The following is a 23,027-nucleotide window of genomic DNA, read 5'->3' as shown; positions in this document are numbered from 1 at the left end:
TCTCTTGAGTATCTAGGATTTCAGGACCTTTTTCTACATATTTCTAGAGTCTTTATACCTAGAAATAGTCGATACTGTCTTATCTTGAAAATGTTATTGAAATATTAAGAAACTGTTGGGCAGCTCTTATCTGTTCTGAAGTAGTTATAAATAAGGAATATATAAGACTAGGGGTGTGGCTCATGGGTAGGGTACATGCCTAGTTTGCATGAGACCCTAAATTCTGTCCCCAGCACTGCAAAATAAGAAAAAGTAAAAAGAAGAAACATTCACCACTCTATGTGATGTTTAAATAGTTCCAGTGGTTATACTGCAGCTAATATCCTTTACTCTAAAGCATAATACACTAATTCTCTTTTGGTAATTCAGGCTAAGAGTTGCTAAATTAATCAGAGACCTCCTTTTACAAGGTCTCTGGTTAATTTAGCAACTCTTAGCCGGAGTTAGGCAATTGAAAAGAACATCAATCCTAGAGCTCACATTCTAGCAATATTTCAAGATATACATACACGGTATTATGTGAGATTATTTTTAAACACTGTTGAATAACAGCTCCCCATGTATGTAGCAAGGCCTTGGTATTCATGGGGACATGGCTTTCAATGAAACTGACTTGAAAGACAGCCGATACTCAAGATGTGAGTTCAGTACTGCCCTCAAATATTCCATTTTCCCTTTAACACCAGACACATGAACTTTGAGCTTGCTTTGGGGTACCATTTGCTGTTTGGGGAGGCAGATTTCCATAAAATTCATGGCAGAAAATACTCAGCAAATCACACAGTGATTTAAACACAACTCAACCATCACATGGGCCTGCTGAGAATGTACTTCTTCATATAAACTCAGCCGTGTAATGTGTGCATGGGAACGAAACACTTCTATTTAAGTTTTTAATTAAATTATTATTTTATTATACTTAGTCAAACTGCATGTAATAAATCCAGGAACAAGAGGGCTTACTATATAACATTCATTGTCTAATAGGTCTAAGAGTGTAACTAGTTCCAGTAGCAACAGCAGTGACAGTTCAGACAGTGATTCTTCATCAGAAAGTGAAGAAACCTCTACCTCATCCTCCTCAGAGGACAGTGACACAGATGAAAGCTCTTCTTCTTCTTCCTCCTCGGACTCATACACCACCTCCTCGTCCTCCTCCTCTGATTCAGATTCAGACTCAGACTCCAGTTCTTCCAGTAGCAGCAGCAGCACAGATAGCAGCTCTGAGGATGAGCCACCAAGTAAGAGGAAAAAGAAATAGAATTGCTCCTTCCATACTGGGCAGATGGACTGAAAACCAGCGGGACACTCGAAGGGGAATTTAGAAAACATTCAACTAGGTTAGCTGACCAAAATTTCTAGAGTTCAAAGGTTTCTAAGTGTTTCATGTTGAAAAGACACAGAGTATTAATAATGGATTATATGAAGACTTATTTTAAGGTGGATCTTTTTTAAAAAAAATCTTGAAGATGTAACTCTAGAACTTGATCAAAGCTGAATACCAGTAAGTATGTTTTTGTGATGGTTTTTTTTTTTTTCCCTGTGAAATAAATTCCATACTTAGTTAAATGTTAATGGAAGGTATGGGATGGGTTTTCAGGATAATACATCAGAATATTTGGCAAGGTATTTTTGTTCGTAATGCTTTTGGCTGTGTTTATTATGTAAGATTTATACATTGTCACTATAAGGAGTTTTCCTACCATTAATAAATGTGCTCTCTGTTTACTTTTATGTTCAGAAAGCTATTCTACTTTTTGTCCTGATTCAAGATCAAGGAACCTATTAATATATTTAGACCTTTTGAATGCTAGGTCTCAAGTTGTTCTGTCATAGTATTCATTTCCTCTGGTTCCTGAAGTTCTTAGAGTTACCCTTCTGAAAAATTCTAGTAGAATCTAAAAAGGGACAAAAATATGAATCTAAGAACTCTTAATTTTGGTGCCTTTAAAAAGATGCAATGTATCAGAAGAGAAAGCAGCCATGTAAAAGGCTAACCTAAGTAAAAATGCTTTAAATATATTTATGTATTAACATTCTATAGAAAGGTACCATTCAGAAGGGAAAAAGGAGATAATTTTTACAAAAAATTAGGGCAATGCCGGTTGTCTTTTATTAAGAATTTTTTTAATGCTTTCAATAAAGATTGCCTCTTACCAATTTTGCATTTACAGTGTGATAGTTTATAACTGGTCATCTATGACTTTCAACTGCATTAATACAAACAACAAAGGTTAATCTGGTATGTTTACATAATATATACACAATTGAAGCCTAACATGAAAATTAAACAAAATACTTCATAATGTTTCTTTCTTTCTTTTTTTTCTTTTTGTCAGACCTGGGGCTTGAACTCTGGGCTTGTGCACTATCCCTCAACTCTTCAGCTCAAGGTGAGCATTCTACCGCTTGAGCCACTGCGCCACTTCCAGTTTTCTAGTGGTTTTATTGGAGATAAGAGTCTCATGGACCCAGTGCCAGTGGCTCACACCCGTAATCCTAGCTACTCAGGAGGCTGAGATCTGAGAATCATGGTTCAAAGCCAGACTAGTCTGTGAGACTCTTATCTCCAATAAAAACCACTAGAAAATTGGAAGTGGAATTGTAGCTCAAGCTGTAGAGTGCTCGCTTTGAGCTGAAGACCTGAGGGACAGAGCCCAGGCCCAGAGTTCAAGCCCCATGACTGACCCCACCCTCCCCCCCCCAAAAAAAAAAACAAAAACGAGTCTCATGGGCCTTCCTGCCCGGGCTGGCTTTGAACCTCGATCCTCAGATCTCAGCCTCCTGAGTAGCTAGGTTTACAGGCGTGAGCCACCAGCGCCCAGCTTTTTTTTTTTTTTTGGTCAGTTGTGGGTCTTGAACTCTGGGCCTGGGTGCTGTCAAGGTCAGCACTCTGCCACTTGAGCCATAGTTCCACTACTGTCTTTTTGGTGGTTAGTTGGAGATGAGAGTCTCACAGACTTTCCTGCCAGGCTAGCTTTGAACTGTAATCCTCAGATCTCAGCTTCCTTTTTTTTTGGTCAGTCATGGGGCTTGAACTCTGGGCCTGAACGCTGTCCTTCAGCTCTTCAGCTCAAGGTGAGCACTCTACTACTTGAGGCACTGTGCCACTTCCGGTTTTCTGAGTGGTTTATTGGAGATAAGTGTCGCACAGAATTTCGTGCCCCGGCTGGCTTTGAACCGTGATCCTCAGCCTTGAGTAGCTAGGATTACAGGCATGAGCCACTGGTGCCCAGCACAATATCTTTCTTTTTTCTGCTCTTCCTTCTTTCCTCCCTTCTTGTTCTTCCTCACTTTATTTTCTTTCTTTCCTTCATCTTTTCCTCCCTCCCTCTCCTTCCCTCCCTCTCTCTCTCTTTCTCTCTTTCTTCTTTCTTTCTTTCTCTCTCTCCTTCCTTCCTTCCTTCTTCCTTCCTTCCTTCTTCCTTCCTTCCTTCCTTCCTTCCTTCCTGCTTGCTTGCTTTCTTTCTTTCTTTCTTTCTTTCTTTCTTTCTTTCTTTCTTTCTTTCTTTCTTTGTCTTGAACTCAGGTCCTAGTCCCTGAGCGTTTTTGCTCAAAGCTGGTGTGCTACCATTTATGCCATAGTTTCACTTGTGGCTTATTTTGTGATTAAGAGTCTTATGGATTTTTCCGCCCCAGCTGACTTTGAACCACAATCCTCAAACCTGAGGAGTTAGGATTACAGGTATGAGCCACTGCTGCTCAGCTTACAATATTGTGTGTGTGTGTGTGTGTGAGCTTACAATAGTGTGTGTGTGAGCTTACAATAGTGTGTGTGTGAGCTTACAATATGTGTGTGTGTGTGTGTGTGTGTGTGTCTAGAAGCTTGAACTCAGGGCTTGGGCACTATCTCTGAGCTTTTTTGCTCAAGGCTAGCAATCTTACCACTTAAGCCACAACTTCATGTCTGTGGTCTTAATTGGAGATAAAAGTACCAACAGATTTTCTTGTCCCATCTGACTTCAAACAATGATCCTCAGGTCTCAGTCTCCTGAGCAGCTAGGCTTACAGGGGGTGAGCCACCGACACCTAGATGATAAATCCATTAAAAAAATTTCTTTTACTTGTTTTAAATTTACTTTTATATATCTAAAGGAAAGAAATCTCAAATAGAAAGTAGTGTGTACATAGAGTGTATATGTAAATAAGAAAATAAAAGTTGCACCAATATAAAATCAGATTTTAGTGTTCATTGGTGGGTTTCCCCCTTGGTGTAAGTGCTTAAATACATTGCAAGTAGTGGAGAAAAAATAATGATCTGGATTGTGATAACCAGCTTCCAAGATGGTTTCCAGTGACTCTCATTGTGGTAAGTTCCTATACTGGATTAAGGCTATCTATGTGAGTAATAGAATGGGACAAAGGTGAAAAGGTATGACTTCATAATAGTCTTCTGCATTCTTTCTGGGGTAATCTGGCATCTATGCCACAAGAATATGTTAGTAGCCTTGTGGAGAGCTCAGGAGGCTGAGATCTGAGGATCGAGGTTCAGAGCCAGCCCAGGCAGGAAGGTCCCTGAGACTCTTATCTCCAGTTAACCACCAAAAAGCCAGAAATGGAGCTGTGGTTCAAGTAGCTTTGGGTACAAAAACTCAGGGACAGAGTCTAGGTCCTGACTTCAAGCCCCATGATGGGCACAAAACAATAACAACAAAGTCAACTGGAAAGCAGATCCTCCATTCTCAACCTTCAACTAATGACAAGCTTTTAAGGGACTTCAAGCCAGAGCTGCCCAGCAAAGCCACTTGATTTCCTGATCCACAGAAATCGTGAGAAAATAATTATTGAAGTAAGCCACTTTTGAGTATAATTTGTTAGGCAATAGCAATAAAGCCAGGCCTACACATTTTGAAGCTAATGGTTATCAAAAGACTACATTAAAGCCTGGGTGTCAGTGATTCTGGCTGTAATCCTAGCTACTCAGCAGGCTGAGATCTGAGGATCTTGGTTCAATGCTAGCCCAGGCAGTAAAGTCAATGAGATTCCTATCACCAATTAACCACCAAAAAACAAAACAAAACAAAACAACTGGAAGTGGGGCTGTGGCTCAAGTTGGTAGAGTGCTAGCCTTGAGCAAAAAAAGCTCAGGGACGGTGCAGTTTAAGCCCCAGGACAGGCACAAAAAAGAAAAGAAAGAAAAGCCTGGTGCTGGTGGCTCATAACCCTACCTATTCAGGATTGTAATTCAAGGCCAACTTGAGCAGGAAAGTTATCAATTCCCAGCAAAGGGCATTGGAGGTGTATCTCAAGTGGTAGAGTGCCAGCCAACCTGAGCAAGTTGTAAGGGCCCTGAGTTCAAACCCTACTATGGTCAAAGGAGGTGGGAAGAAATGAAAGATAATGTTTACAGGAGGATTATTTTTGTTGATTCACTTTTCTTCAGAAGGCATTGTATTAATCACCCTCTAAAATGCTCCCCTCCCCAATCCCTGCCTCCTGGTTTTCATGTCTTTATGTACTTGTAAAGTCCCCTTCCACACTAAGGCTGACTATAAAACCAACCGGATGTTGCAAAAATGAAGAGTGTGACTTATGAGACTAGCTCATAAAGGATACTGGATTTTTTTGGGGGGGGGGGAAATGTCGTTTGTGGGGCTTGAATTCTGGGCCTGGACACTGTCCCTCAGCTCTTCAGCTCAAGGCAAGTGCTCTACCACTTGAGCCACAGTGCCACTTCCGGTCTTCTGGTGGTTTATTGGAGATGAAAGTTTCTTCCTGCCTGGGCTGACTTTGAGCCATGATCCTCAGATCTCAGCCTGAGTAGCTAGGATTACAGGGGTGAGCCACCGGTGCCCGGCTGATACTGAAAATTTTAAATGGACTCATCCTACTATAATTTTTTTCCCACAAAAATAAACGTGTAAAGGAGGATATTATCAGAGTATATTTCAGAGTAACTGATTTGCTAATGAAGCATGCAAAATCATTTACTGATGGGGAGTTGAGAATGAAGTCATGTTTGATTGCAACAGCCAAAGAACTATATCCAGAGAAAAATCTAGATTGGTCAGCATTGAAAACAATAGAGACAGTGTTAATAATCAAGAAATAAAGCAAGGTCCCTGTGGCTCTAGCCTGTATTCCTAGCTACTTGGGTGGCAGTTCAAGTTAGCCAGGGCATAAAATTCTGTGAAGCTTTGTTTTGGCCAATGGCTGGGTGATTTGGTGTCTGACTGTTGTCACCAGCAACACAAGTGGAAAGAATAGCAGTCCCGGCCAGCCAAGGAATAAAGCTAAGCACTACTTCAGAAATAACCAATGAGTAAAAGGGGCTAGAACTGTGGCTTAAATGGGAGAGTTCCTTAAAAAAAATTAGTGTGCATGTTTGTGTGTGTGTGTGTGTGTGCGTGTGTGAGAGAGAGAGAGAGAGAGAGAGAGACACCTGCTTGCTGGTCTGAAAGCTTCAATTCAGGGCCTGATTGTTGTCCCTGATTTTTTTTTTTTCTTTCTTAAGGCTAGTCCTCTACCACGTGAGCCACAGCTCTACTTCTGGCTTTTTTAGGTGGTTTACTGGAGATAAGAGGCTTTCCTGCCTGGATTGGCCTTTTTTTTTTTTTTTTTTTTTTTCTTTTTTTAAGGGGGAAGATCCTGAGTTCAAACCCCAGAAATAAAGCTAAATGTCCTAACTTGATCCACCACACAACAGTTCTAAAGCTTATCACTAATAAATTATTATAATGATTATTTGAACTCGGGCTGAGATGGGAATTTTTTTTTTTGTAATTATGGCAAACTGTTATAAAAAATTTACCACTTTAGCTGCTTTAACTTAGTTCAGGTTTTGTTTATTTGTTTCTTTTTTGTCAGTCATGGGGCCTGAACTCTCAGCCTAGGCACTGTCCTTCAGCTCTTTAGTGCAAGGCTAGCATTCTACCACTTGAGGCACAGCACCACTTCCAGCCTTTTCTGTTTATATGGTGCTGAGGAATTGAACCCAGGGCCTCACGCATGCAAGGCAAGCACTCTACCACTGAGCCACCTTCCTAGCCCTTCAGTTGTATTATGTATGTTCATATTGTTGTGCAACCATCACCACCATCTACCTCCAGAATTCATCTTGCAAAACTGACAATTCTTTTTTTTTGGGGGGGTCCGGTCGTGGGGCCTGAACTCTGGGCCTGGGCGCTGTCCCTCAGCTCTTCAGCTCAAGGGTAGTGCTCTACCACTTGAGCCATAGTGCCACTTCCGGCTTTTTTCTTTTTGCTTATGTGGTGCTGAGGAATCGAACCCAGGGCCTCAGGCATGCAAGGCAAGCGCTCTACCACTGAGCCACCTTCCCAGCCCTCAAAACAATTCTTAATATCCACCACTTGCAACTACAAGGCTTGAAGTTTGAACTCAAGCCCTCATGCTTGAGCCACACTCCTAGACCTTTTTGCTGTCAGATAGGATCTTGAACTTTTTTGCTTGTATGGGCCTCAGACCATGATTCTCCTAGTTCTGTTACCCAAAGAGATGGGATTATAGATGTGTACCACAGCACCCCATTTGTTCTTTGAGATAGGATCTCTTAAGTTTCCCCCCTGGCTGGCCTTCAATTATGATCTTATCTTTATTACTTAAATAGTTAAGATTACAAGCTGCTGTACCCAGCCCTCTACTTTTTGTCCTTATGAATCTGACTACTTTTGACACCATATGTATGGACCTATGCAGGTTTTTTTTTTTGTTGTTGTTGTTTGTATGTTTGCTTGTTTGGTACTAGTCCTGGGGCTGGAGCTCAGAACCTTAGCACTGACTCTGATCTTCTTTTGCCCAAAGCTAGTATTTTTACCACTTGAGTGACAGCACCATTTCTGACTGTTTTTGAGTTTTTTTTAATTGGAGATGAGAGTTTCACTGGCTGCCTGGGCTGACTTCCAACCTTGATCCTTAAATCTCAGCCTCCTAAGGAGTTAGGATTACAAGGGTGAGCCATGGGTGCTCAGCAATAATTTTATTTATTTATTTATTGGCCAGTCCCGGGGCTTGAACTCACTTTGGGCACTGTCCCTGAGCTCTTCAGCTCAAGGAGAGTGCTCTACTACTTGAGCCACAGTGCCACTTCCAGTTTTCTGGGGGTTAATTGGAGATAAGAGTCTCATGGACGTTCCTGACTGTGCTGGCTTTGAACTGCTCTACCGGTTGAGCCACAACACCACTTCCGGTTTTCTGGTGGTTTATTGGAGATAAGAGTCTCACGGACTTTCCTGCTCAGGCTGGCTTTGAACCTCGATCCTCAGATCTCAGCTTCCTGAGTAGCTAGGATTACAGGAGTGAGCCACTGGCATGGGCTAGTCATTGTTTTCTTAAGTTAACATATTTCATTAAGCATAAGGTCCCCATATATTGTAGCAAACATGTTTCCTTCCTTTTCAAAAGCTGAATACTATTCCATTGTAGTTATGTAACATTTTGTTTATTCATGTATCCATTGGTGGACACTTGATTTGTTTCTACTTTTTGGCTATTATGTATACAATATTACCAGATAGTGTGAAATTATTAAGATGCTCTTAGGAACACCTAAGAATTGCTGGGTTCCTGGCTTAAACCTAATACCCTAGCTACTCAAGAGGCTGAGATCTGAGGGCTCTGGTTTGAAGCCAGCCTGGGCAGAAGTCTGTGAGACTCTTATCTCCCATCCAAATGGTGGAGTGAAGCCAAGAGAAGTGTGACTCCAAGTTCAATCGTTGGAGACATGCACGCGCGCGCGCACACACACACACACACACACACACACACACACAAAGAACATATAGGTGGGCTCATGCCTGACATCTGAGGATTGCAGTTCAAAGCCAGTCTAGGCAGGAAAGTCTGTGAGACTCTTATCTCCAATTAACCACCAGAAAAATGGAAGTGATGCTGTGGCTCAAAGTGGTAGAATGCTAGCCTTGAGCAAAAAAAACTCAGGGATAGCATGCAGGCCTTAAGTTCAAGCCCCATGATCAAAAACAAAAAAACAAGAACATATAAGAACAATATATAAACTTGGCACTGGTGGCTATTGGCTCACACCTGTAATCATAGCTACTCAGGAGGCTGAGATCTGAGGATCATGGTTGGGAGCCAGCCTGGGCAGAAAAGTCTAAGAGACTTTTTTGGGGTCTGTCATGAGGCTTGAACTCAGGGCTTGGGTGCAAGACTTTTTTTTTTTTTAATCTCCAATTAACCAGCCCCAAACCACAAACAGAGGAGTGGCTCAAGTGGTAGAGAATTACAAGTTGGAGCCACCAGTGCCCAGCTGAAAACTTGTATAGTGTTAGGGCTGGGGAGGTGGCTCAGTAGAAGAGTGCTTGCCTTGCATGCATGAGGCCCTGGGTTCGATTCCTCAGCACCACATGAGCATAAAAGGCCGGAGGTAGTGCTATGGCTCAAGCTTTGAGCTGAAGAGCTGAGGGACAGCACCCGGGCTCAGAGTTCAGGGCCCATGACTGGCAAAAATGAACAAACAAACAGAAAACTTGTATAGCCTGCAAAGCCTAAAATATTTTAGATCTTTAAAAAAGTTCACTTGCCCTTAGGTCTAAATGAAGATAACAGGGGAAGAGGAGAGAGAAAAGGGCTAAAGTCCAAATGTTCACTCACCTGAATTCATTAGTCATGAACAGATATATGTAGGATCTCCAGCAAACAATGGAGAAAAGTAGCTTTCTGAGCTTGCTTTATAGGCTGGTGCTGTCCCATTTGAACTATATCTCCAGGCCTGCTTTTGCTGGTTAGTTTAGAGATGGAGTCTTAATGAACTATTCTGCCTGGGCTGGCTTCAAACCACAATCCTGGGCTCATCTTGAACTGTCCATCTTTGGATCTCAACCTCCAGAGTAGCTAAAATTACAGGTGTGATCCAGAATCAGTTGAGCTCTTTGTGCGTATGTGTGCATAAGGACTTGAATTCAATGCCTTCCACTCGTAGCTTTTTTTTTCTTTCTCATGGCTGATACTTTGCATCTTAAGCTATGCCTCCAGTTACAGCTTTAATTAATTAGAGGTAAGAGTTTCTTGGATTTGCCTGAACTGGCTTTGAACCTTGATCATTAGCTCTCATTCCCCTGAGATGCCTAATTACAGGTATCAACCATGAACACCCAGTGCACTCTTTTTTTTTGGGTCCGGTCGTGGGGCCTGAACTCTGGGCCTGGGCGCTGTCCCTCAGCTCTTCAGCTCAAGGCTAGCGCTCTACCTCCTGAGCCACGGTGCTTTGGCTTTTTTTTCTTTTTGCTTATGTGGTGCTGAGGAATCAAACCCAGGGTCTCATGCATGCAAGGCAAGCGCTCTACCACTGAGCCACCTTCCCAGCCCCACCCAGTGCACTCTTAATTTCTTCTTTCTATTCTCTCTGTCTCCGTCTCTGTCAGTTTTACGAATAGATTCTGCCATCCACATGGAGCTAGGAATGGAACCCAGGGCCTCAGAGCTACTATGTCACATGGTAGGCAAAGGCTCTACCAGAGCTTCATCCCTAAGCCTCTTTTATTTTTCAGATTTTTTTTTTTAATTCTGGGGATGGAACCCAGGGCCTATCTCATGCTAGGCAAATATATTAATATTATATATAATAGTATATATTAATATATATTTACATTTATATTATATTAATATTATGTTATATAAAGCTACATGTCAGTCTCATATTACTATGAGACTTTTTTTTTTGCCAGTTCTGGGGCTTGAACTCGGCTTGAACACTGTCATTTAGCTTCTTTTCTTCAAGGCTAGTACTCTACCACTTGAGCCCCAGTGGCACTTCTGGTTTTTTCTGTTTCTGTGGTACTGAGGAATTGAACCCAGGGCTTCATGCATTCTAGGTAAGCACTTTACTACATTCCCAGCCCTGACTATATTTCTTTTCTTTGTTGTTTGTTTTTTGGTAGTGGTGGGGCTTGAACTCTGGACCTGGGTACTTTCCCTCAGCTCTTCATCTCAAGGTGAGCGCTCTACCACTTGAGCCACAGTGCCACTTCTGGTTTTCTGGTGGTTTATTGGAGATAAGAACCTCATGGCCTTTCCTGCCCAGGTTGGCTTTGAACCATGATCCTCAGATCTCAGCCTCCTGAGTAGCTAGGATTACAGGCATGAACCACCGGTGCCTGGCACCGGTTTTGAGGACTGATCAAAGTGTGTGTGTGTTTGTGTGTGCGTGTGCTGGTCCTGGAGCTGGAACTCAGGACTTGAGCACCTTCTCAGAACTTTTGTGCTCAAAGCTAGAACAGCTCTACTTCTGGATTTTACAGTAGTTAATTAGAGATTAAAAGTCTCACAGACTTTTTTGCTTGAGCTAGCTTTGAACTGTGATCCTCGGATCTTACTCAGCTTCTTCAGTAGCTAGGGTTTACAGGTGTGAGCCACTCAGGGCCAGGGCCAAAGCACTTTTTTTTTTCTTTTTTTTTGGGTCCAGTCATGGGGTCTGAACTCTGGGCCTGGGCGCTGTCCCTCCGCTCTTCAGTTCAAGGCTAGCACTCTACCACTTGAGCCACAGCGCCACTTCTGGCTTTTTTTCATTTTTGCTTATGTGGTGCTGAGGAATCAAACCCAGGGCCTCAGGCATGCAAGGCAAGCACTCTACCACTGAGCCAACTTCCCAGCCCCCCAAAGCACTTTTTTATACGCACATTTCTTATAATACCTTGATCATAAAGCTCTTTCAAAGCTTTTGTATTTTGTCAAAAATACAAAAAAAAAAAAAGTTCTTTCCTCCAGGAAAGGAAAGTAGCTAGGAAACATAAGCTTGTTTTTCAAATGAATAAGAGGTAGCCTGTCTAGACAGTTCCATGACACCCTAGAACCCTGTCTAGTCTGTATTACTTTGTTCCCAGCTAAATTATACCTTGTGGGACGGGCAGGATATTAAAAGGGGGTGCCTGACTATTTTCAGAATCCTTTCATGAAGAAAAATCCTAGTGACAAAAACCATTTAGGACAAGGATAAGTTCCAGACGATTCTAGACATCTTCCTACCTAAGCACAACGCCCCCACGCCTGCTGCCCTTCCACTGGACTTGTGGAAAGGCAGCACTTTTGCACACCTTGGGAGGCTGAAGTCCAGGTTCAGATAGCACCAGAAGACAGGTCAGGGGGCTGTGCCCAGCTTCACCTGTAGGGCAGAATCAGAAGATCTAGCCGGCCCTTAGCCCCGCCCCCTCCTCCTAGCCCCGCCCCCTCCCCAGCTCACTAGCGGGCAGCACAGGAAGGTGTGTGTGTGCGCGCGCGCACGGGGACGTGAAGGCCCCGACATGCCCGCCCGCTCCCTCCCATCCCCACCCCCCTTCCACCGAGGCCCTTCGGGTCGCCCTCAAGCTCTCCCTCAGGCCGTCGGGGCCATGACAGCACACCCCCACCCCACCCCGTACGTCACCATCCCAGGATCCGCCAGAAGCACCTCAGGCCCGCAGGGCCCTCGTCCCCCCCCCCGCCCCTCCCCACACTGCCTCCCAACCCCCGCCACCCCTCCCCGTGCTCGCGGGCGGCGTCACGTGACTGTCCCACACCCGCCCGGCTCCGGTCACATGGGCCGCACGGCCGCTGCGTCAGTCAGTTCTGGCTGCGGGAGTCGAGGCGTCGCCGTCACCGTCGCCGCCTGCGGACGGGGCGGGGATCTCAGTGTCCGGGTTTTTTTTTTTTTTTTCCCCCTCCCGTCAGCCCGCCCTCCTCCTCCTCCTCCTCCTCACTCCCTCCCCTCTCCCCTCTTCCCCCCCCTCCTCCCCTCCGCCACTTCAGTCAGCCGTCCGGGCTCGGCCCGACCGTCATGGAGCGGGGCGGGACCTCCGCGTCCACCGAGTGAAGCGCGTCGCCGTCGCCCGGCGAGGCCTCCGGATCCGCCGCCGCCGCCCACAGCCCTTCGCCCTTGGCAGCCCGTCGCCGCCTCTCTGGGCGCCTCCCCCCTCAACCCCCCCCCCCCGTCTCCCCGAAAACGCGTCCGGTGAAGGTGGAGGCCGGGCGCCCGTCGCAAGCCGCCGCGGTCGGGAGATGGTTCGGGCCTAGCGGAGCCGGGACTGGAGGTGAGAGAGGGGCGGGTGGACAGACGGACGGACGGACTTGATGGACTGACGGACGGACGGAGTGTGTGTGTGTGTGGGGGAGGGCCGGGGAAAGGGGGGGTAGGGACCCCAGGGGCGGGGGCTGTTCGATCCGGCTTCGAACCCCCCCACACACACCTCCCTCGTTTGTGTGCGCGTTCCCTCCCACCCGTGGACATAAATAAATAAATAAAGACAACCTAACCCAATCCCGGCGAACCTTCCAGGCGCCCATCTTTTTCCAACCGGTTTCTTCCTCTCCTCCTCGCTCGTTTTCTCCTCCTCCTCCTCCTCCTCCTCCCGCCCCACCCCAGGCTCTTGTCTCGGTGACACCTCATCGGCCGATTTTTGTCGTGCTTTTTAATACACCTTCATCATTGACAAAGATTTAATTAAAAAAAAATTAAAGTGTTGTTTTTTTTTTTTTTTCTCTCTAGTTAAAGAGAAAATAGGCCTCTGGGTTCTGGCTATCATGACCCCAAACTAGTTCTCGCTTTCCTTCTCGCGATCCTGCGCACCTCCTCCCCCTCCCCCCCCCCCCCCCAGAACTACGCTGCAAAGAAAAAAAAAGGGAAAAAAAAATTCCACCTTACACTAACGTTGGGGATCGACTGAAAATGAGACTTACGGGCGACGGAGCGGAGGAAATCCTGGAATTCTACCCCCTTCCAACTTGAGGGGTCGGCCTGTTACCTGCAGGTTCGCCCCCCCCTTCTCCCCCCCCCCCATTGGGTGGTGTTTGGTTAGTGATGTCTAGGCCCAGCTGCCTGAGCTCCGGGTTAAGCTCGTAATTGACGTCAGGGCTTTGTTCCTTCCACTTTGCTTGCTGGTGGTTCCACTCTTTGAGGATGGATGGTGGGGTAGAGGAGTTTGAGGTGTCGCGGGATTGCCTCCTCATTCCCAAACGACGTCGTGGATAGGGTGTGGGGAGTACTGATTGGAAATGTTCAGGTATGGACTTGAAACTAAGTTAAGATTTAGGCTTCTAGGTTTTTGGGGGTTGGTGTGTGTGTGTGTGTGTGTGTGTGTGTGTGTGTGTGTGTGTGTGTGTGTGTGTGTGTGTGTGTGTGTGTGTGTGTGTGTGTGTGTGTGTGTGTGTGTGTGTGTGTGTCTGTGTGTCTGTGTGTCTGTGTGTGTGTGTGTGTGTGTGTGTCTGTGTGTGTCTGTGTGTGTCTGTGTGTGTGTGTGTTACAATTGGGTGTGTGTGTGTGTGTGTCTGTGTGTGTCTGTGTGTGTCTGTGTCTGTGTGTGTGTGTGTGTGTGTGTGTGTTACAATTTAAAATTGTCCCTTTTCTTGCCTGTTGGGTGTTGGGAGATTATAAATTAAGGCCAGTCCTTTTCCAAGTTACCAGTGTTTTTCTTGACCGAATCTAAGCCATAAGTACCCATGAATAGTCTTATGTAGCATTTCAAACATGTGCTGTTTTTTAGGGTTCAGACGGTAAAAAAACACTTGGAGCTTTGTTTCTGTATTGACTCTGAAAAGCTTTTTTAAAAAAATAAAGTCTTTTATTTAACTGCCTTTCAACTTATTGAAATTGAAATATTTATGAGAACTTTCTTAATCTGGGTTTTCTTACGGCTTTTGTGGCTTCTGAGTCTGCTTGAAATCACTCTCAGTCATATGTGCATAAAAGAAGTGTTGGCAAGTGGCCACTTGGTTCTCAACAAAGCTGGCTTCAACTCTTTTAAGGTTTATTTTCCTTAATTATCATTGCATTTCAGTCTCTAGACATAAAAAAAAAGTGTGGTTGTTTTTAATTAACTTTCAGAAAGAACTTACTAAACACCTGGAAGCAGTAAAAAAAAAAATTAATTCCAGCAATGTCACTCAGTTTGTGTCATTTGCAGACTTATTTTTGTCAGCTCTGGTGAAACAGTAGACACACATTAGACAAAATTTGGCTTCAAGTAAGAACAAGGTAGGGTGTCTCTGAGTGACCAAACATTTACTGTTTGCTTGAAAAAAAAAATAGCTGTGGTCTAAGCTCTGTAGTCCAAGCGTTGGCATGTAAAGATGGCTCTACGGTGCTTTGGTGAAGCTGTGGAATTAAGAATTCCTAAAGATAGAATCTTTTCATTACAATTCACTTTCTACTCATCGCATTCTCACATACTCACACATTCTCTTTGTGCTCTGAAGTTATTGTATGCCTTTTGTAAGTTAATATAATAGTAATTTTCTCATAGGCCTTTTGTACTGTCTTTAGAGTATCATGTTTATTCTTCTTTATTCTCTGATGAACAGTATGGTTTTTTTTTTTGTTTGTTTGTTTTTTGGTCAGTAATGGGGCTTGAACTCTGGGCCTGGGTGCTGTCCCTGAGCTCTTCAGCTCAAAGCTAGTGCTCTACCATTTGAGCCAGAGTGCCACTTCCAGTTTTTCTAGTGGTTTATTGGAGATAAGAGAATCATGGACTTTCTTGCCTGGGCTGGTTTTGAACTGTGATCCTCAGATCTCAGCCTCTTGAGTAGTTAGGATTACAGGTGTGAGCCATCTGTGCCCGGCCACAGGTTGATTTTTGAGTGGGATCCTGTTTTGAACTTGAAATTATTGTTGTATCAAATTATCCAATCTGATTTTACAAAAGAGGTAATCTGAAGAAAGCTGTGTGAGCTAGTGATAAATAGGTTTTTGTTGTTTTTGTGCTGGTCACAGGACTTGGGAGCTGTCCCTGACATTTTTTGCTCTAAGCTAGTGCTCTGACACTTGAGCCACAGGCTCCATTTCCTGTTTTGTTTAGTTTTTTTGGCCATTAATTGGAAATAAGAATCTCATGGACTTTCCTACCAGACTGGCTTTGAAAATGATTCTCAGATCTCAGCCTCCTGAATAGTTAGGATTACAGGCATAAGCCAACCAGCGCCCAGTGATAAGTATTTTAAGGGGGGAAAATGAATATCAGATTCAGAAGGTGAAACAAGATAAAGCCTTCTAAAAGTTATATATCTTTCAGTTTTGAAGAGGCAAAGGGGAAATGTATTGGTTTTACGTGTACCTGAAAGGAACAAAGAAAACAGGTATTTCTTCTTTTGTGGCCATCTACTGAATTAGAATGGAGTCCAAAATGTCCAAAGCCTACCCTTTTATTGTTGTATTTTTCATAAAATTGAAGAGGTGTTAAGTATTCAGGAGATGGCTGAATATGAAAGTTCAGTGTGTATTATAAAAATAAATTTATAGGGGCTGGGAAGGTGGCTCAGTGGTAGAGAGCTTGCCTTGAATGCATGAGGCCCTGGGTTCAATTCCTCAGCACCACATAAGAAAAAAGCCAGAAGTGGCGCTTTGGCTTAAGTGGTAGAGCACTAGCCTTGAGCTGAAGAGCTGAGGGACAGCGCCCAGACCCAGAGTTCAGGCCCCACAACCGGACCCCCCCAAAAAAAAATTTCATAAAAACGTTCCTATACAATAAGAAAGGTTACCCAGCTCTCCCCAGTCCTTACTTTATCCATTCTCTTTTGCATTTCCTCTGATAAGTTGGGACACTTTTATTTGATTTCTGGGAGGTTGTTTGCCAGTCTTGGTTATTACGAAATAAAATTACTAAAGACTTCTTAAAGCTATTCTGTCCTGTTACCTTGCTGCTTTTTCCTTTGCTTAAGAAAAGCACCCCACTTGTTTTCAACTTGATAACCATTGTGGTTATTTGAAGTGACACTACAATATATAAAAGACAGCAATAGTAAACATTCTAGTTACTAACTTTTGACTAATCATTTGCATTCCTCTTTGTCTTCATGTTTGTTTTCAGTGGTATTGTATTTTGAGAATTTTAATGTTACTGGTATACAGAAAATATTCTAAAATTAATTTTAAAATATCCAAGAGTGTTTGTTTTTTTTTTCCTTGACAGTCCTGGGGCTTGAACTCAGGGCCTGGGCACTGTCCCTGAGCTTCTTTGTGCTCAAAGCTAGTGCTCTACCACTTGAGTCACAGCACCACTTCTGGCTTTTTCTGAGTAATTTATTGGAGATAAGAGTCTCATGGACTTTTCTGCTTGGGCTGGCATTGAACCACAGTCCTCAGATCTCCTGAGTAGCTAGGGTTACAGGCATGAGACACCATTACCAGACTCCAAGAGCATTTTAATATTGGAACTATCTATTCTGTTTCTGAAGAGGGAAAGTCCTTTTTTTATTCCAGTCATGAGGCCTGAATTCTTGACCTGGGCACTGTCCCTCAGCTCTTCAGCTAAAGGCTAGCGCTCTACCACTTGAGCTACATGTGGTGCTGAGGAATTGAACCCAGGGCTTCATGCATGCAAGGCAAGTACTCTACACTGAGCCACCTTCCCAGCCCCAGAAAGTCTTATTTAATATATTTTCTGCTTCATTATACTTTATTTAAAATTCTGTAATCTGAGCAATCTTAGTGTAATGTTGGTATGTCTAATGAATTATAGTGACTTTTAGTTAGGCAGACACAGGTTAACAGGTTGATTAGTGGGTGCTAGTTTACTTATTTATTTATATTTGTATCTATGTGCTGGTGTTGGTTGGGTTTTTTGTGTTTTTTTTTGGTGTTTTGTTTGCTTCGTTTTTTTTTGTTTTTTGTTTTTTGTTTTTTGCTGAGGCTTGAATTCTAGGCCTAGGCCCTGACCCTGAGCTTCTTTTGCTTAAGGCTAGTGTTCTACCACATGAGCCACAGCTTCACTTTTGGCTTTTTGCTGGTTACTTAGGGATAAGAGTTTCATGGACTTCCTGCCTGGGCTGGGTTTTGAACCATGATCCTCGGATCTCAGTCCTGAGTAGTTAGGATTACTGGCATAGGGCCCTCTGATTTCTTGATATTTTTCCCTTTATTTTTATGACTCTGCCTTTTACCTGGCTTTTTTTCTACTGGCTGTTGCATACAGCCAGTATAACCCCTTAATATGAATAGCTTTGAATCTTAGCCTGAGTACCCTTTGTATATTTTTCTGAGTTGACCACATCTGTTTATTTTGATTTCAGTAGCTAATGTGTTAGTCAGTTTTCTGTTGCTATAATAAAATGCCTGAGATAAACAACAAAAAGGAGGAAATGTTTATTTTGGTTCAGATGTTTCAGTTGCTGGTTGTTTGGCTCTGTTGTTTTTAGGCTTGTGATAAAGCAATCATCTTAGTGAAAGTGCCTGGTGTGGTAAATGTATTTACTTCATGGTGGCCAGGAAGGAGAGCAGGAGAGAGGGAGCTATCATTAGACCCATTTCCTAAAGGTTTCTCCATCCTCATCCCCCCCATAGCCTACCACTGGATGGGGACCACACTTTTAACACTTGAGCCTTTTGAAGAGAGGACATCCTCTTACTCAAACTCCTAGTGATTTGTGATCACTAGAACTTCATCTAACCAAGTATCCCCTTTAGATTACTGATTAAGCACTTTAGTTATAAGACACATCCTAACTACAGCAAAGAGGAATTTATTGGTAGCATGTTAGGTATCCTATGAATGCTAAGAAAGCTGAACAGCTATAGGAGGACAGCTAGAACCCAGGAATGGCTGGAACCAAGGTTTTATATTTTGTTGAAGCTGGGTGCTGGTGGCTCACAACTGTAATCATAGCTACTCAGGAGGTTGAGATCAGAGGACTACAGTTCAGAGCCAGCCCAGGCAGGAAGTGTCCTTGAGACACTTAATCTCCAGTTAACCATTAAAAGGCGGGAAGTAGAACTGTGACTCAAATGGTAGAGTTCTAGCCTTGAGCAAAAAAGCTCCCAGACCAGACCTTGCACTGGGATCAAGCCCCAGGGCCTGCACTAAAAAAACAATTTTAACAAACAAACAACAACAGGGACTAGCTCAGTGGTGGAGTGCTTGCCTTGCATGCATGAGGCCCTGGGTTCCATTCCTCAGCACCACATAAGCAGAAAAAAGCCAGAAGTGTCTCTGTGGCTCAAGTGGCAGGGCACTAGCGTTGAGCTGAAGAGCTGAGGGACAGTGTCCAGGCCCAGAGTTCAGGCCCCATGACCAACCGAAAACAAAAACAAAACTTTGTCAGGAGCATGTCTTTATCTCATCTGAATTTTAACTCTTTTTCTTTTTGTTGGTGGTGGGGCTTAGACTCTGGGCCTGGGTACTGTCTCTGCTCTCTTTGGCTCAAGGCTAATGCTCTACCACTTGAGCCACAGTGCCACTTCCAGTTTTCTAGTGGTTTATTGGAGATAAGAGTCTCATGGACTTTCTTGCCTGGGCTGGCTTTGAACTGTGATCCTCAGATCTCAGGCTCCTTATTAGCTAGAATCACAGGCGTGAGCCACTAGTGCCTGTATCTGAATTTTAAATCTTCTATCATTACAGAGAGATTGACCTAATTCTCAGTTCCACATCTTAGAAAGGTTCTCATTAAGTTTACATGGCTACCTTATATGTCTGCTTTGGTTAGGGTGCTACATTGTAATATCTTTTATTTAGAATTCATAAGGAAGAAGTAAAGGACATTTCTGTCTCATTTATTCCAAGAGTATTTCATACATATGCAATATATATATATATATATATATATATACACACACACACATACATACATACATACATACATACATACACATACATACATACATACATACATACGGTGGTCCTCAGAGCCTGGGTGCTATCCCTGAGCTTTTATGCTACCACTTGAGCCACAGCTCCACTTCTAGCTTTTTGGTGGTTAATTGGACGTTAATTGGAGTCACAGACTTAACGGCCTGAAACTAGCTTTGAACTACAATCCTCAGATTTTAGCCTTCTGAATAGCTAGGATTACAGACGTGAGCCACTAGTGCCTGGCTTGTCCTTATTTTATCTTAACTTTATTTTTTGTTGGTCATGGGGCTTGAACTCTGGGCCTGGGCACTGTCCCTGAGCTCTTCAGCTCAAACCAAGCGCTCTACCGCTTGATCCCCAGCATCACTTCCATTTCTGGTGGTTAATTGGAGATAAGAGTCTCTCAGAATTTCCTGCCCCGGCTGGCTTTGAAGTGTGATCATCAGATTTCAGCCTCCTGAGTAGCTAGGAATATAGGCGTGAGCCACCTGCGCCAGGCTTGTCCTTTTTTTTTTTTTATTTGACATATTCAAATTATCTTATACATCAGCAAGCATTCTCTTTCTGTGGAAGAAAAACAGTAACCTCTGGATGTGGTCACTAGAAATGAATTTGGGGTTCCCTTCCATAAAAGAAAGGAGAATGTTTGCTTATTTTAAAGGTGATTGATAGTCACAAGTCTGAGCACTGTGGGCTGAATGCTGATGTAACTGATAAACAGTGGTGGGAAAAACCTTCTGAGGGGAAGGGGAAAAGAAATTATTATTTTTAAGTTTGTGCCATATCTTGTTGGAGAAATGGTATAAGGTAAGTGATAGAAACTGAACATTTCTTTGTTGACTCACTTCTTTGCAAATGGAGTGAGTTCTTTGGTCAGCTAACTGAAGATTTTCAGCTCATTCACTAGATTTGTCTTTGGTCTGACACTAAGATTAATACTGAAGGGATTTGGGAGAAAGAGTTTAAGGGGAAGGCAGTTCTATGTTGCCTTAGTTCAAGAGTCCATGAACTTTGATAGACTGAATACAACCTGCTGCCTGATTTTGTCTGTATTTTTTGCTTGGCTTATTTGAAACAGGGTCCTCCTAGTTAGTGTAGTCCAGGATGGCCTGTAACTTGTGATCCTCTTGCAACCTCCCAAGTACGGGGATTAGAGATGTTCATCACTATGCCCAACTGGTATTCACTCATTTACTTATTTATTTTTCAGTCATGGGGCTTGAACTCTGGGCCTGGGCGCTGTCCCTCAGCTTTTCAGCTCAAGGTGAATGAATGCTCTACCACTTGAGCTACAGCGCCACTTCCGGTTTTCTGGTGGTTAATTGGAGATAAGCGTCTCATAGACTTTCCTTGCCTGGGCTGGCTTTGAATCATGATTCTCAGATCTCAGCCTCCTGAGTAGCTAGGATTACAGGCGTAGCCACCAGCACCTGGACTATCTTTTTATATTTTAATTGTATTTTTTTTGTCTTTTTTGTTACTGGGGCTCAAACAGGACGTTCTGCTTGCTAGGCAAGTGCTTTGCCACTGAGCTACATCCCAGCCCTATATTTTTTTGATATTAGGAAAAATCAAAGGATGTTTTCTGGCAAGTAAATATTATAGGAGACTTAAATTTCAAGGTCTGTAAATATGATTTTATTGGAATATGGCATACCATTTTGTTTATGTGTTGTCTGGCAGGTTCTGCTGCAATAAGAGCAGAGTTGAGAAATTGTGACTATATAGTCTGCCAAGTCTAAAATATTTACTTTCTGGCTCTAAAAAAATGTTGCTTTAGCAGATCAAGTGGACTTTAGTGGTTACTTAGGTCTGAGGATTGCCTTAAAGTAAGTTATAAGATATCTGTTTATTTTATTTATTTTGTGCATGTGCGTGTGTACATGCGTGCATGTGTAGTGCATATCTTGAACTTAGCGTTGTCCCTGAGCTTTTTAACGGAAGGCTAGTGCCCTATAGCTCCATTTTCAGCTTTTTAGTGCTTAACTGGAGACAAATCTAATGGGTTTTCCTGCCTGGGCTGACTTCAAACCTTGATCCTCACATTTCAGCCTCCTGAGTAGCTAGCACTTACAGGCATGAGCCACTGATGCCCAGCTAAGGTCTTTTGCTTATTTAGTGCTGGTTCCTGGGGCTTGGAAGTGAGGGCCTGAGCACTGTCCTTGAGCTTTTGTGTTCAAGCCTAGAGTTCTACCATTTGAGCCACAGCTGCACTTCTAGCTTCTTTCGGTATTTAATTATAGATAAGAGTCTCCTGGACTTTCCTGCCTGGGCTGGCTTTGAGCCACCATCCTCAAATCTTAGCCTTATGAGTAGCTAGGATTATAGACTGAGCTACAGCACCTGGCTCCATTGATGAGTTTTATAAAAGTTATGAATAACTGTTTTATAGCCAGATAGTCCTTTAAGACTTTGCTGCTATGTTTAGACTTGGTTTATTATTTGTTTGTGCCAAGTGCATTATACTAGTGATTTTGCAGTGGTTTAGGTAGGAAAAGAAAGTGAGTAAAAGTGTTTCATGATAACTGTATATATTAATATAGAAAGGCCAACCCAAAAGAACCCTGGCAAAGTGGCTAATACCACTTTACCTGTTTCTGACAATATTTCATCTTTGTAATTAATCACCATGAAATAGCTTATTTGCAATAAATGTGTTTTGTTTCAGACTTCAACAGTGATACAGATATTGAAAAAACTGTCAGTTTCAGTAAGGTGCATAGCCAAAGATGAACAAGGTAGTGTGCCAGAATTAACAAGTGAAAGCTCAGCATTTAAGAAGCGTCAAACTAGCCTAGCGCTGGTGGCTCATGCCTGTAATCCTAGCTACTCAGGAGGCTGAGATCTGAGGATCGAGGTTCAAAGCCAGCCCGGGCAGGAGAGACCGTGAGACTCCTATCTCCAATAAACCACCAGAAAACCGGAAGTGGCGCTGTAGCTCAAGTGGTAGAGCGCTCGCCTTGAGCTGAAGAGCTGAGGGACAGCGCCCAAGCCCAGAGTTCAAGCCCTACGACCGACAAAAAAAAAAAAAGTGTCAAACTAGTCATGTAAATCGTAGTACTTGGAAGGCAAGTTTGAGGCCAGCCAAGCCTACATAGTGAAATCCCATCTTCAAAAACCAAACCCCTTGCACTGCTAAAAAATACCCAAAAAACATTGCCAGGTAGTATGATAACATAGGATTGTATTTCTCTGAACTAGAACATGAAGACTTGGGAGTTATTAATTATCCTTAATATTACATATTTATAAGCATGTTTTACAGGAATGATTTTTATTGGTAAGTTTTATGTTGTGTATATGGGAATTTTACCACAATAAAAAAGAAAATTGTCCCTCTATTACCTATTTAAAAATAAAAGCCCTGACTTAGTGGTATAGTGCTTGCCTACCAGGCATGAAGCCCTGAAAAAAAGCCAGAAGTGCCTAGGCCTGAGTTCAAGCCCCAGGACTGGCAAAAATAAATAAATAAATAAACAAGTAAATGCCCTGCTTCTGTTCCTAGACCATCTAGAGTAA

At 43.2% G+C, this 23,027-nt stretch overlaps 2 protein-coding genes and 1 long non-coding RNA gene across 10 annotated transcripts in view; 2 read left to right on the top strand and 1 right to left on the bottom strand.

Annotated features, from left to right (window-relative positions):
* Nucleotides 1–2,242, top strand: part of LOC138808213 (zinc finger CCHC domain-containing protein 10-like) — a 40,976-nt gene extending 38,734 nt beyond the window's left edge. Inside the window, exon 5 of the mRNA XM_069994206.1 lies at nt 988–2,242. Within this exon, the coding sequence (XP_069850307.1) occupies nt 988–1,261 (274 nt within the window). The 3' untranslated portion in view covers nt 1,262–2,242. The remainder of the gene's footprint in view (nt 1–987) is intronic.
* LOC138808216 (uncharacterized) lies at nt 1,138–13,266 on the bottom strand. 4 transcript variants are annotated; one of them, XR_011366442.1, is made up of 4 exons: nt 13,219–13,266; nt 12,471–12,559; nt 11,941–12,076; nt 1,138–1,223 (listed from the first exon to the last, which is right to left on the bottom strand). It is a non-coding gene; the product is annotated as an uncharacterized lncRNA (long non-coding RNA). The 4 variants fall into 4 exon arrangements; XR_011366440.1 differs by having other exon boundaries at nt 12,009–12,076; XR_011366441.1 differs by lacking the exon at nt 12,471–12,559 and having other exon boundaries at nt 12,009–12,076; nt 13,199–13,259.
* Nucleotides 12,668–23,027, top strand: part of LOC138808210 (AF4/FMR2 family member 4-like) — a 64,954-nt gene continuing 54,594 nt past the window's right edge. For 3 of the 5 annotated variants that reach the window (XM_069994199.1, XM_069994198.1, XM_069994194.1), the window contains exon 1: nt 13,844–13,949. In XM_069994199.1, coding sequence (XP_069850300.1) covers nt 13,942–13,949 — 8 coding nt within the window. In that variant the 5' untranslated portion in view covers nt 13,844–13,941. Of the gene's footprint in view, nt 12,981–13,528; nt 13,698–13,843; nt 13,950–23,027 lie in introns of those variants that run through there. The other 2 variants (XM_069994195.1, XM_069994196.1) reach the window with 2 other exon arrangements.

The sequence above is a fragment of the Dipodomys merriami genome, unplaced genomic scaffold (genome assembly GCF_024711535.1).
Source record: "Dipodomys merriami isolate MVZ:Mamm:240054 unplaced genomic scaffold, mDipMer1.0.p SCAF_447, whole genome shotgun sequence".
In the NCBI taxonomy this organism is placed as follows: domain Eukaryota; kingdom Metazoa; phylum Chordata; class Mammalia; order Rodentia; family Heteromyidae; genus Dipodomys; species Dipodomys merriami.
The sequence above is the reverse complement of the archived record's forward strand: the minus strand, read 5'-3'. Positions and strand labels throughout refer to the sequence as shown.